This window comes from Nelusetta ayraudi, unplaced genomic scaffold, assembly GCF_046127955.1.
Source record: "Nelusetta ayraudi isolate G7.1 ecotype Tasmania unplaced genomic scaffold, CSIRO-AGI_Nayr_v1 ptg000020l, whole genome shotgun sequence".
NCBI lineage: Eukaryota > Metazoa > Chordata > Actinopteri > Tetraodontiformes > Monacanthidae > Nelusetta > Nelusetta ayraudi.
The window spans coordinates 1951972-1965000 of record NW_027466070.1 but is presented as its reverse complement, the minus strand read 5'-3'; the positions used below and the strand labels follow the sequence as shown (position 1 = coordinate 1965000).

At 45.0% G+C, this 13029-nt stretch overlaps 3 protein-coding genes across 5 annotated transcripts in view; all 3 read right to left on the bottom strand.

Annotated features, from left to right (window-relative positions):
- Positions 1-1873, bottom strand: part of LOC142888891 (tyrosine-protein kinase CSK-like) — an 11477-nt gene extending 9604 nt beyond the window's left edge. The window contains exons 1-2 of one of the 2 annotated variants that reach the window (XM_076027377.1): positions 1661-1873; positions 1420-1569 (exon numbers count right to left, since the gene is read on the bottom strand). The gene's annotated coding sequence lies outside the window, so the exon portion shown is untranslated. Of the gene's footprint in view, positions 1-1419 lie in introns of both variants that reach the window. The other variant, XM_076027375.1, reaches the window with a different exon arrangement.
- edc3 (enhancer of mRNA decapping 3 homolog (S. cerevisiae)) overlaps positions 1-6660 on the bottom strand; it is a 237940-nt gene extending 231280 nt beyond the window's left edge. The window contains exons 1-7 of one of the 2 annotated variants that reach the window (XM_076027397.1): positions 6502-6660; positions 6105-6270; positions 5788-6014; positions 5198-5536; positions 4957-5110; positions 4311-4528; positions 2907-4201 (exon numbers count right to left, since the gene is read on the bottom strand). In XM_076027397.1, the coding sequence (XP_075883512.1) occupies positions 3867-4201; positions 4311-4528; positions 4957-5110; positions 5198-5536; positions 5788-6014; positions 6105-6268 (1437 nt within the window). In that variant the 5' untranslated portion in view covers positions 6269-6270; positions 6502-6660 and the 3' untranslated portion in view covers positions 2907-3866. Of the gene's footprint in view, positions 1-2906; positions 4202-4310; positions 4529-4956; positions 5111-5197; positions 5537-5787; positions 6015-6104; positions 6271-6501 lie in introns of those variants that run through there. The other variant, XM_076027398.1, reaches the window with a different exon arrangement.
- Positions 6661-8364: 1704 nt separating this feature from the next.
- On the bottom strand, positions 8365-13007 carry LOC142888890 (uncharacterized). The gene is made up of 5 exons (XM_076027374.1): positions 11764-13007; positions 10276-11303; positions 9458-9614; positions 8707-8867; positions 8365-8614 (listed from the first exon to the last, which is right to left on the bottom strand). The coding sequence occupies exons 1-5, from the start codon at positions 11906-11908 to the stop codon at positions 8468-8470; spliced, it is 1638 nt and encodes a 545-aa protein (XP_075883489.1). The 5' UTR covers positions 11909-13007; the 3' UTR covers positions 8365-8467.
- Positions 13008-13029: the final 22 nt, after the last annotated feature.

Here is a 13029-nt window from a genome sequence, read left to right as displayed (position 1 = left end):
GTGTGTGTGTGTGCGTGTCAGTGTGTGTATGAAAGGGACAGCATCTGCATTCTGTCTACAAGCCATCACCGAGTCAGTTAAAGGTAAAAAAAAAACAAAACAACAGCCCACCAAATCTTTTCACCAAAATAAAAAAATCTGCACTGTGTATATCTACAATAAACATATATTTTAGCACCGTAAGAAGGGGATATATATATTTTTTTTTTTGGCAAACATGAGACAACTGGAGGTGGCTTTGGCAGCGGAAAACCCCTTCAGTTTTTTTGCACTCCCACCCAAACCTCAGGAGGATCACAGAAAACAGTTGCAACGGGGTGAAGCTGCCTAAATGGCATCATGCAAAGGAAAAGGCACTTCCGTGTGCCAGCGCTGTGAAGGGACACTTCCTTGCTGTGTGTGTGTGTGTGTGTGTGTGTGCACTACTGATGCAAACGTGCATGACAGACACATCACAGGGCTGCTGCTGCTTCTGCTGCTTCTGCTGCTGCTGCTGCTGCTGCTGCTGCTGCTGCTGCTGCGGTTTCACAAGCTCCCTCCTTCACCTTATTCATCATTCGCCTCAGTCCCGACACACCCACACACCAGAGGATCCTGTTCTGGGGGAGCATGCTGCCTCCGCAGGCCGGACCCAGCTCCACACTCTGGAGGGGGGGGGGGGGCTTGTTGTTGTTGTTGTTGTTGTTATTGTTTGCTTTTGTTTTCAGACATTTGTGACCTTTGAGGGAATTCCTGTCCCAGCTTTGGTGCGCCAGAACCCTGAAATCGACCTGAGAGATCCTCAGTTCCTTCTCACTCATCGCTGTTTCTCCCACTGAACCCCATCTTGTTTTTTTGTTTTTTGTTTTGTTTTTTCACACGCTTTACTATGTCTGACATTCCTGCTGCTGGAACGTCAGCGATCAGAAATGCAGTTAGGGATCCATAATGCCTGCCGGGCCATCAGCGCTGGCCAGTTCTTATCTGCATCATTAGCCGGTGCAGAGAGCAGCATGAGCCACACACGGAATGTCAGAGGAAGTGGCGAGAGCTTGAAGGAGGATGTGAGGCCACAGTAGTTTTTGCTGTAAGACTAATTGGGCTGCAGTCATTATTTTTTATTTTTAACAAGGGGAAGTACCTTTTCCACAGCACACACACACAAAACAATCAAAGTACTAGACAACAAACTTGAGTAGAATGAGTAGAGTTGTCAAGACAAAACAGTGAAATGTCAAACCCCAACAACAATAAGAGGGACACACACAAACACACACACACAACACAGACACACACAGGCCTGAGATCGACAAGGTAGACCAGTCCAATAAACCTGGACACTTTTCACAGTCCAATGTAAGTTTACAATAACAATAATAATAAAAAAATAATAATAATAATAATAACAATAATAATGATAATAATAATAATAAATCTTACCTTTCTGCAGGCGAGGGAAGAGACTTTAACAAGAGGAGAAGGCAGCCAAACAGCGGCGAGACTCCCGTTCACAGAAAAACACAACAAGCCCGAGGTTGGCTGTCGAGGCGATGAGGAGGAAGTAGAAGAATGTTGAGGTGACGCCGAACCCTAAAAGTCCAAAAGTAGCTCTGTGAGATCAGTTGCGACTCTTGTTGCTGCGTCTCCTGTCAACATCACTTTGGAAGAAAAAAAGTCTTACATAATAGAGGGAGGGAGAAGGGGAAAAAAAAACAAAAAAAAAAACATTAAACCATCCACTGGCGTAGGTTATCCAAAAAGGTGAGGTTATAAATTAGCCAGAGAGGCTCAGTGACTTTACAGGGTAGAAATGCTAGAAACGGAATCGGGACTAAATCCCGTTGTGCTCGCTACAGTCCCGTCGCCGTGTCTGTCTGTCTGTCACACTTTCAAGTTTCTTTGCCCCACCTTGGTACACCGCGCATGCGCCGTGACGATAAACTCTTCCTGCTTTCAAAAAAAAAAAAAAAAAAAAAAAAATGAACACCCGTTTTGTTTTGAGTCAAGTTGGGGAAGTATTTTCTCATCAGCATATATTAAGCAAAGTTTTTTTTTTTTTTTAAACAAAAACAAACAAAAACAAAACAACGACTTAGCTTTTCATTAACACAGCAAACAATTGATTCTGTTTTTTGTTTTTTGTTTTTAACACAACGTCGAAAATGTGAACTTCTGTCCCGCGACCGTGTCCTGATATTGTGTAAGAAATCCTTCACACACACTAGACAGTCAAGCATCCAATTCATATTCACAAAGCATACGTTTCATCAACACAACTGTCATTAAAAGAATATTTGGGTTTGAAAATGAAATATAGAGTGGCAAGGTAGTCACGTGGCGTTTGATACTTCACTACGTGGTTTACGTGATAGAGTTTTTTTTTTATCGGAACAGACCAACGTAAGGAAGAGTCGCCTATAAAATACGTAACTATATCCCCGCCTGGTGGCCGAAAATGGACAACGGCCCTTCCTGCTCTTGGCCCTGGGCTGCTTTCTTGAAGCTAGTCAGATGCGGTCGCAACGCATCGTGGCAGAAGGATGGCGACATGACAAATAAGAGTCAATTTTTTTTTTATTTTTTTTTTTTACAAAGCGCGAAATAAGGCCACACAAATCAGCTCAGAACACGTGTGTGTGTGTGTGTGTGTGTGTGTATGTAATATGTATATATATATATATATTGCAATATCTATCTATATATCTTGCAAGAATGACAACCCTGGCTTTGACACACACACCCTCACATGGCCTAGTACAGAATCAGATGGTGACTTGACCAGTCCCATCTGTCTGTCTGGCAATAAGAGGTCAGCTCGCTAATCGCCACCATGTGTCCACAGTGGTAGAGGCACCAAAGAGCAGGAGAAGATGTTGCTGAAGGCAGGAGGAGGGAAAGAGACACAGAATCACGCTTTAAGAAAAACATTTGATCATCAGTGAATGCTTTTATTAAGCACCTTTTAACAAGCCTCCACTTCCCATCAGCCCCTTCAAGGGTTACTGGATCGTTACAATGATCCATGATCCGGCACAGCCACAGCCGTGCGTGTCCAACGCCTCCAACGGCAGAGTTGACATGATAGCGCCGCAAGTTTTCAACATTGTTGATGCTTTTCTGGCTTTTCTCTCTAATCTGGAAAGAAAACAAAACAAAGCAAAAATATATCTATATCACTTGTTAACCTTTCTCTTGCTTGATTTTGTGCACCATAACAAAGCCCTTAACATCACAGGCCCTTTAATCAGCACTTTAAAAAAAAAACTGCCATTACAATTCTCTACAGTAGCTGCCCAATAAACACTGCTTTAATTAGAGAAGTCAGCAAGACAACAGTAACAGTGGTGCCGTATGGAAGGCCTTAAGGAAAAAAAAACAACTAGTGACAGAAACACCAGTACACATTTAGCCAGATTTTTGCCATCAACACCGACGTATTAAGACCACACTTGTACGCGTTACATGGTGTAACTCATACACACCGCATGGCTTCGGAATGAGTTGTATCAAAAGTGACATCTAGATTGTCCTCTACTAATTAAACCCACTTTCAGTAAACATTAAACACTTGGCTTCAATTTGACACTTGTGCTTAAGGAGAAAAAAAAAAAAGATTTGTTCCACATATGCTGTGATATCTAAATTCACTGGTATCTAATGCTTCTAAATTTCTTCTCCGACAACTGATGTGACTTTGAAGAACTAAGGAACCAAAACGGCCGTCCTTCAGTTTTTGAGGATAAAGTCCAGTTCACATGTTGGTGGGTTAAAGAATTAGTGGATGAGCTGGTGAGCTGCTGAAATCACGGAAAAACACAGTAAGTCCCAGAAGAAGCGGTGATGGAGGAGAGGAGGTGTTGTTTTTTCCCCCCCGTCGTCAAGTCCCGCTACGCTGAATGCAGAGGGATGACAAATTTGCAACCAAACGGAGAATGGTACTTGATTCCCACTTCCTGGAACACTTGGCGGGGGACACCGATGTCGCACAGGTACACTCTGCCGGCCCCCTCAGCCAGGGACAGGGGGAGGCAGAGCGACAGGGACCACTTGGCTTCCACCGCCTGGCGCTGTCCGCTGGCGGGAGGGTCCAAGCTGAGCACCGGCGCTCGGTTCTGGTTGGCCCAGTCCGCAGCGGCCTGGTACCAAGGCTGATCCATCAGGAATGTGTTCTCGTGGCAATCGAGGCAGTTGATGATGAGGTCCACCGGGGTGTCTGGCAGGTCTGCCAGGACAGAGAGAAGGAATTAAACACTGCAAAGTGAACTGGACGGTGAGATGAAGAGCGACGGTTACACAAACAGCAAAACCTGAAACCAGGAGAACATCCTCACCTCTGATACTTGACACTTGTTTGCCGCCAGTCTTGTTGAAAAGTGTGACCTCACTGGTGACTGCGTCGAGCATCTTCACGAAATTGGGCAGAAACAGGATGACCTCTACCTCGTGATTGCCCAGGTGGCGGCCGCAGCTGATGCCCTGAGCCCCCTGCACGTGCGGGCCGCACAGCAGAGCCACTGTGGGGCGCTGGTGTAGGTTTTTGGGAGTAAATCTGCAAGAACGCAAACAAGAAGAAGAAAAAACAAGCAAACATCAATTTGTGTCGTGCAAGAGTCAAGTGCAGCTAATACACACCCAGAAAAAATTAAATGTGAAACTATGCATAGAATGTGAGGACGGCACAATATATTGTCCCTGAAATATCAACATGTGAAATATTCAAGTCCAGGAACAGCTTTGTTACAGGTTTAATGTATCTTTTGTTTATGTTTGTATGAATGATAACATAGATTATATACAGTAGAGGCCACCACACAAAACAATTCAAGTTGTTCTAAAGCCATAAAGAGTATTTAGTGTTTACTTTATCTGTTAATTTAAGAACACAGTCAAGTCCTTTTCACACAAACTCGCTTGTCTTGCTAAATCAGAGCAGCTCAGACCTGTCAACCATGTACTCATAAACTATCCCCTTCTTACCTGTTGGGACCGCCCAGTAATGTAAGTGCCATCTGACTGGCACACACTCCAGTCATCTCCAGTCTCCGCTCCAGCGAGAGGCCGTGGCGCTCAGCCACTGATAGCAGGCGCTTGTGGAGCTCATAGGATATGCTGGGAACCACGAGTCCCGAGTCTGTGCGACGAGAGGAACACCAGTTCACCACAAAGTCAACTTGAGGTACTTTGAACGCAACACTGTTTGGTGACGTATGAGACCTACCAGTGCAGTATTCTTTGGCCCCAGGCTGTGGTACATTAATCCGTCGATAGACAATGGGTTTGGCCTCCAGAATGTTTTCGTCGTGGCGGTACCGTGACGGCGTCTGGTCTTGAGGGGTCCCGCGCGACCTGGCGCCGTTACGGCGCTCCGACGTGTCAATTTCTGAGAAAACCGCCGCTTTATCAAACAGAGCCAGGTTCCCTTCAAAATCAAAGTCCGTGTCCAGGCCGTCATCCATGGCATCCCCAAAACACTCGTCGTCCCGGTGCTTCATTTGACCGTTCTTCACACCGTTCTTCTTGGGTGTCACTTGGTTCACTCCTTTACTGCTGGATGACCCTGTTAGTGTGAAACACAAAGATTATTTCTTTTCTTGACAGTGACAATGCAGACAAAGTTACAGGCTATGGTATGAAACATTCACTCACTCACTCACACTTGTGCACAATATACATCAATCAAGATGATAATAATGCTATAATATAAAAATCTAATAATAATAATAATAATGATGATGCTGATAACGAAGATAATCAAGACCATACCATACAACATACTTCTCTATATGAGCAACGCTGCAATGGACTTACAGGAGTTGTGTCTTCTCCTGAATGCTTTCGGCTGGCCAGGTACATCCAGGTGGCGCTCCCCATAGCTTTTGGAGCAGTGCTGAGGAGAGTTGACCTTCTCCACACACCTGGGGTCACCTCTGGGGACAGCAACCGGAGCGCTGCTCACCTTCATGGAAGATGAGGAGCCGTTCCTGGCGTTACCGTTTCTGATGTCCAGAATCTTTAGTTCCTTTATGTCCATGGCACTGTGGACACAAGGATGACTTGCTTTAAGTTACTTGCTGGCATCAACAGGATCCCCCAAATAAATTCGATTACAGCAGTCTTCGTGTTACCTGAATGTGACCTCGGGAACTGGGCACTTGATGCCATTGTGGAAGGGTTGCCGTAAAGAAATTGTTTGACTGGACTGGTCCACTGAAGCCACTTCTCCCTGATAGACTCCCAGTGTTGGCCCGCAGTTAATCGACACCAAACTACCCAACCAGTCCGCAGCCATGCCTGAAAACACGGTACACAGACAGTTGAAGTCGCTATCGTCGGCCGAAGAACAAAGTCCCCATGTGTTCAAAAACTTTCTTGGACAACAACAAGAACAACAACAAAGCCACCGACTTTGCGACAGATGACTAACGTCAAAGTCGGCCTGTTACCTAAGATAGCATAGCATCCCGGGCGCTAAACTCCAGAGCGCCTCGGGTTGTTTTATTGGTCGGAGTTAGTGTGTCGTACCTTTCCGCTATCGATGCGAACAAAATCTCACAGGAGCGAATGGAGAGAGCGACAAATTCAATTCAGGCAGAAGGTATTTTTCTCTTCTATACAATCAGCTCTAACGGTCAGCTAAGCTGCGCTAGCTACTGACTTCCGGATGACAAATGCCGGTTTCCGGAATATAGCTTTTCCCCTTCAAAATAAGAGACCACCATTCATTTAAACGTCAGAAATGCGTATCAAAAATGTTTTGTGTGCCTTCAAAACGGTTTACATTTTATTTTTATTATTATTATTATTATTTTTTACATATTTCCTACTGTTTAGTTTTGAAAGAGGGTCAGTACAGCCGAAAGTAATCCACTATTTCTATGATTGCGACTATATATATATATATATATATATATATATATATATATATATATATATATATATATAAATATATATATATATATATATGCCTCTGGTCGCAATCATAGAAATAGTGGATTACTTTCGGCTGTAATCCACTATTTCTATATATATATATATATATATATATATATATATATATATATATATATATATTGGCCAGCAGTGATAAAAAATTTGAAATCTGACCTGTTGAAATAACTTCTTTGACTAATGTATACTAATATAATAACTCTCAGACGAAATCCCTGAACAATAAAACATTACCAAACGTCCAACTTTAAATAGCAATGTCGTAGCATTATGTAAACACCAGGGGGCGGTAAAATGCAGTGGTCTTGTATTAATTTGCATTGGGTTTGCATTTACATGTGTGATAGTTTCAGTGCTGGCTCAAAGCAGAAACTGGTTCCCTAATATTTATCATCTTCTCACAATCTTTGTTGCTATGTGGGCAACAGAAAATACCTGCAGCAGAAAACTGCAGTCTGTAAAAAAGAGTGGTGAGTAGAAAGAAGGAACATGGCCATCAAGTAAGAGTGCAAAACACATCAACAGCAACAAGCTCATGTGACAAAAGATAAACAAAGATGAAATAAGAAATCTTTTCAAATCCATTATTGTCAAAGTTCATAAAATACACCAGGGACCATTGGAACAAATGCAAATTAATATAATTAATGACATTAATCGTTCCACACAGATTATACCAGGAAACAGAGCACACTGCCACATTCATCTATTACACACACAGACATATGCGCAGACGGCAATAATCTCCACCTCTGCTTTAATCACCAAGCATACAGCAGCACATCAGGAGGGGTGTCGACCCGCCCTCATAATCAGTTCAACTCGTGTGAAACGTAGTACAGCTTTAATCTCACATATGACTCCTTCTCCTTTGTAAATAATCGGATTTGCAGCTGAGGAATGGGCCGCTTGGCTGGAACACATCTGATCTGACCATTAGGGCATCTGTCCCAGTATGCAACTCACTGTGGGAATCCCACTTAATGGCAGCCATCAGCTCTTTATGGCAGAAAAGGGTTTAGTTTGAGGGGTCTATGAAAAAAGACATGGGAAAATATGAGAGGATCATCAACATTTTGGAAGTAAATATAGGAGTGCCTTTCTATTTTAAAATTAGGTTGAGTTGAACCTTTAATTAAAATCAAAACTGCATAGAACCAAATTACAATGTGAATCAAATTCACCAGGACATTACAGTTTTGTTTATTTTCATTTGTGATTCCTTTGTATCATTTTACAGAAATTGCTACAACCAGCATGAGAATACTGAAAAGTCCATGATTATCGCAGTCATCACCAAGCAATGCTGGGCTATTTTATTTTTAATCAGAATAACTATTTAGGCATTGACAGATTCATCAAAATCAATATTCTTCATATTTTTGGGAGACAATTACAACTAGATGACTGAAAAGTTGCACAATTTGCTACAAAATTTATTTGATAATCCCCATTTTTTTTTTCTTCATTTATGGACAATACATTTGCTTTTAAATAAGGCCATTGTCAAGAGTCTGTTTGCAAGGTTTTTGTCACAGCTCTACAGAGGCTCTGGCTGCACAGTGTGCCAGCGCGCCTGCTCCACCTGCAGGTTGCACACATCCCTCCAGTGAGCTCGTCCAGCATCTGCAGCCTCCGCACCAATCCTGACGCGACCCAGAACTTTGCCTTTGGAAAGGGCCTGACTCTGTAGCACAAGAAGAATACTCACAGCGTCAGCACGATATAGGAACATGTTGAAATATTTTCACTGCGTGAGAGACCCCAAAGTTTTTTCACCTGCATGATCACAAACTCAAGCATGACTCGCAGCTGACTGATTTCTCCTGTAGGGAGGTCAAACAGGAAAGAAGAGTTCCACACAGCGCAGGAGCCTCCTTTAGTTTCTCTGCTGCTGATCATGACGCCTTCGTGATGCAGGTTGATCACCACCTGGTATTCTGTGTGCAGCAAAACAATAACGTATAAAAAAAATAAAACGTGTCAAAACAGATGCTAAAGTCAGTGTTGCAATCATTTGAAACAGAGAGCATTAATATCAAAATATTCACATGCAAACACTCCCAGAGTCTGATAGGAAAACCAAAAGAGATAATCCACGTCAGATTTACGTGACATACTGTATATGACACAGATATCATAAAATCTAATGGCTCTGAATATGGGATGTGCTTGAGTGCAATAAAAAAAACAAAGGCCAGACAGGCTAATGCAAAACAAAGATTAGATGTGTCAGACCAGAGATCCAGAGGAGATTGGAACGTTTTCCTGGGGATTGTAAATAGTGAAGGATTAAACCACAATGTCATTAAAAAAAAAAAAGGGGGGGGGGGGGAGGATCTGCTGCTGCTGTATCCCATCCTGTAAGACATCGTTTAATCCCCTAAACATTAAAAGCAAACATAGGGAATTACTTTTCCCTTTGCCCTCGTAAGACAAAAGTGAGATCTTCCCACGCAAGTGGGTATAATGCCTCCACAGATGATGATGTCCTATCGGGATCTACCGGTTAAACACATCTTTTTTTTACCTGCTGCCGCCGACGTGCGGTTTAGGCTGTCCAGGTTATCGGCCCTCAGGACATTGGTCTTGATGCGGTGAGCCAGAGTCTGATACTGCAGCAGGATGAAGATCTGCGGAGGTCCGCTAAGCGCCTTGCACATGGCTGCTTCTCGTGTAATTTGACTCTGTGGTCAGAGGGCAAAAGTTCAGAGGAGAGAAGGCCAGAAGAAAATCTTAGATGACCCATTTTATGCAGAATTCACTCATCAAATGTTTTCTCAGCTGTAATGAGTTTCTCTGTCCTATCGGTGAACTTCTAGGGGAAAAAAACTTCCACCTTTATTTAGTTTATTAGTTAGTCATATACTGTATATGTGTGAAGTTTATTTAACTGAAGAAGTGGATTTTTGGAAGTTAGTCCCTTTGTGAAATCACAAAGGGTATGTTTGGAAGAACCAGCAACGTGTAAGTTGTACCAAGAAACCAAATGCTAGCGTTTTTTTTTTTTGTTGTAAACAGTGGTGTTTAAGTAATTAATCAAGCAATTCTTTTTGACTGGGGTCCGGAATGAAGGTCTTGATATATTATGAACCCTTTGATCAATAGAACTTTTACTCTTTTGATCTCCAGACACAATTTTGTCACTGGTTTCATCAAGACGTAATAATAAGGCACAACAGTCCCCCTGACCAGCAGGGGTCCCCGGGCTCCCAAGGATTTGGTATGCGCCTTACATGAAAATCAAAGTTTTTGTTTGTTTGTTTGTTTGTTTTTTTCAACCAAGTTATCCTCAATGCACCCAAAGACAAAGTCGTAGCTCTCCGAGAAATAAGGCACCTCCGCTACCTTTTTGAGCATCCACTTGTTGGGGTTTAGCTCCTTGCTGAGGTAAAACAGATGCTCCGCCCCCCAGTCTCTCCCGCCGCACTCCACCTCCACCTCCCCCAGTGCGGTGCCCCGCAGGCTGCGCGGCTCCTGCGTGTACGCCGCTATCCTCAGCACGCACCTCTGCAGCTCCTCCACGGAGCCCACCTTCAGCAGCAGCAGCACGGGGCCGCGGGCGGCGTCCGAGCCCCGGCCGCCCCGGCCGCAGGTGGCGATGGGACACGGGTACAGAGGCGGCAGGCTGCCCAGCACGGACACGTCCTCCAGCCTGTGTGGCGCCCCCGTGAGGCTGAGGATGGTCACTGCCAGGCTTTGCTCCTCTGGAGAGAAGGCCACGGTGAAATGGAGGCATGGCTTTGGTGATATTGGCGGCTGGCAGCTGAGGCTGGAGCCGTAGCCCAGCGGAGCCAGCGGGATGGGCTCCTCGGGCATGAAAGGACACGTGGCGCTGGGGCTGGTCAGCCGGCTGTGTTCGCTGTAAGATATACTGTCCCCCGTCACCGTGCAGCGCCTCTGCAGAGCCCTGCAGGTTTTGGACAACAGTCCCAGTTTGGGGAACGTGGGCAGGGAGACCCGGACGGGATCGATGGGCTTGTAGAGGGGCGACGTCAGCGGCGGCGTGCTGAGGCGGCGCAGAGAAAAATAAGACCTGGGCTGCTGCTCCTTCCGCTCCGAGGCCGCCGGGGCTCCGCGAGGGAACGGTGGCGAGATAAAGTCCCTCTCCGAAGGAGCCGGGCTGGCAAAGGTGGACGGGTAGTCGAGCACGTCGCCGTCCAGCTCCTCGTACTGCTGCCCGCAGCCCGTCGTGGCCGCCGAGGGGGGAGGAGGCGGCGCCTGGGGGAAGGTCACGGGGTCAGACGGAGCCGAAGCCGATGTCACGTGATTTTTGATGGGGCAAATCTGGCTGCTCCAGCAGCAGAGCACACATCCCAGCAGCAAACACAGGCAGAAGACCACCAGTCCCACCAGGAGGAGAACCTGAAGGTGAACTGTTGGAAACAAAAAACATCAGAGATAAAAAAAAAAACAAAAACAAATCATGAGGCGGCAGAAGTTTAAACCCAGTGAGGTTCAATCTCACCAGGTTCTGCTACACTGCTCTCAAGAATTGAAGTAATTATGTCAGACTGAGGGTCCTCACATCCCAAAATAGGGAAATGAATGTTAGCAGTTGTAATAAATCCTGTCTAGCGGGAACACCGCACAAAGGTAACAGATGGGGGGGAGGCAAAATCCACAAGACCTTGATCTTCATTGTAACTGCATTAGAAAATGAAGCTCCTGCAAAAAGAGATTACACCCTCCAAATTCAATGCTTTTTGTCATGATCCTTCCCCGCCTCACACACTGACGGCTTGTTAAGCTTCAAAGTTGACAGTATTTCTTAACAATTGAGGGGGTCAAACAAAAAAAACAACAAAAAAAACAGGAACACTCATATTGTCTCACCTTCTAGTTGCTTGGTGAAGAGCACCTGGACCAGCAGCCAGAGGAAGAGCAGCACCATGATGCCCTCGATCATTCCCTTGCAGCAGAAGAGCAGCACCGACTGCCACAGCGGCTGCCCCGGGTACTCCTCGTCGTGGTAAGGCATGGCGAGCGCCCTCGGCTCCTGGCAGAAGCATTCAACAGCAGCAGCCCAGAGGTTCCCGGGAAAGTAAATCCATCATGTCGACGCGTCACAAAGGCACAGGAACATCTGGGTCTTCACAAAGACCGGCGGCGTCAGAAGGAGGGCTTCTCATGACGGACGCAAAGTTTTGCGTCTTCCTTCCGCTGCAGGTGTCCCGGCCTCGCCGCCACATCAAACAGATTGCCGAGGCTGTCCCAGGACGCCGATCTCTGCGTCTGCAGAGACTTGAGCAGTATTATCACTCTGGGGCAGGCAGGGGGGGCCGTGGGCGGAGAGATCCATTTCATAATACTCTCTCACTGCGTCGCACCCGGAGCATCTTCTGCGCCGCTCCAGCGCAGTCGCTATAGAATAACCCGCCGGTAAATCATTCATCTCACCCTCCCGCCCCTCTCCCCCCGGTTTCCCCTCATCTTCTGATCCTGCGCTTAATCTCCACGAGTATAAACTCTTCCATAGGTCTGCTGCACAGTTCAGGAATTAACCGACCCCTGTGCATTTCCTTCCACCGCAGAAAGCGTCTAAAGAAACAAATGCACTTGCAGGAGAACGTTAGGGATGAACATTTGCAGGTCCAAAACGTGAGAGAACACACACACAAGCACACGAACGCACACAAAATGTATTTTCATTTATAGATCCCTTGTAATCCCTCTGAGGCTGAACAGTTTGCGTTTTGTATTGTAGAGGGGGAAAAAATGATGACCATCTGGCCTCAAATTCACAAAGTGATTTCTTTTTTTTTTTTTTTTTTTGCACGCGCTGCAGTAACAGTCATACAAAATTCACAAAGGACACTTTTAAATTATAAGGCTAAACTACTAAATGAACCAAACCAGCAACAGGTTTGAATAAGCAAGGAGGCACATGTTTATTATTATCCTAATAAAACTCAGAGCATTTGCCAAAATTGGGAGAAGAGAAAAATAAGTTATTTTTTAAAATGTAGATTTATCATTTACTTTTTATATCTCAACTTAGCATATTTACTTTTATTTTGGAATTAGTGCTACAGAAATAAATTTTGAATCTTTTCTTCTTTTAGGTTAGAATCACAGAGAGGATTGAGACTGATTTTCTAG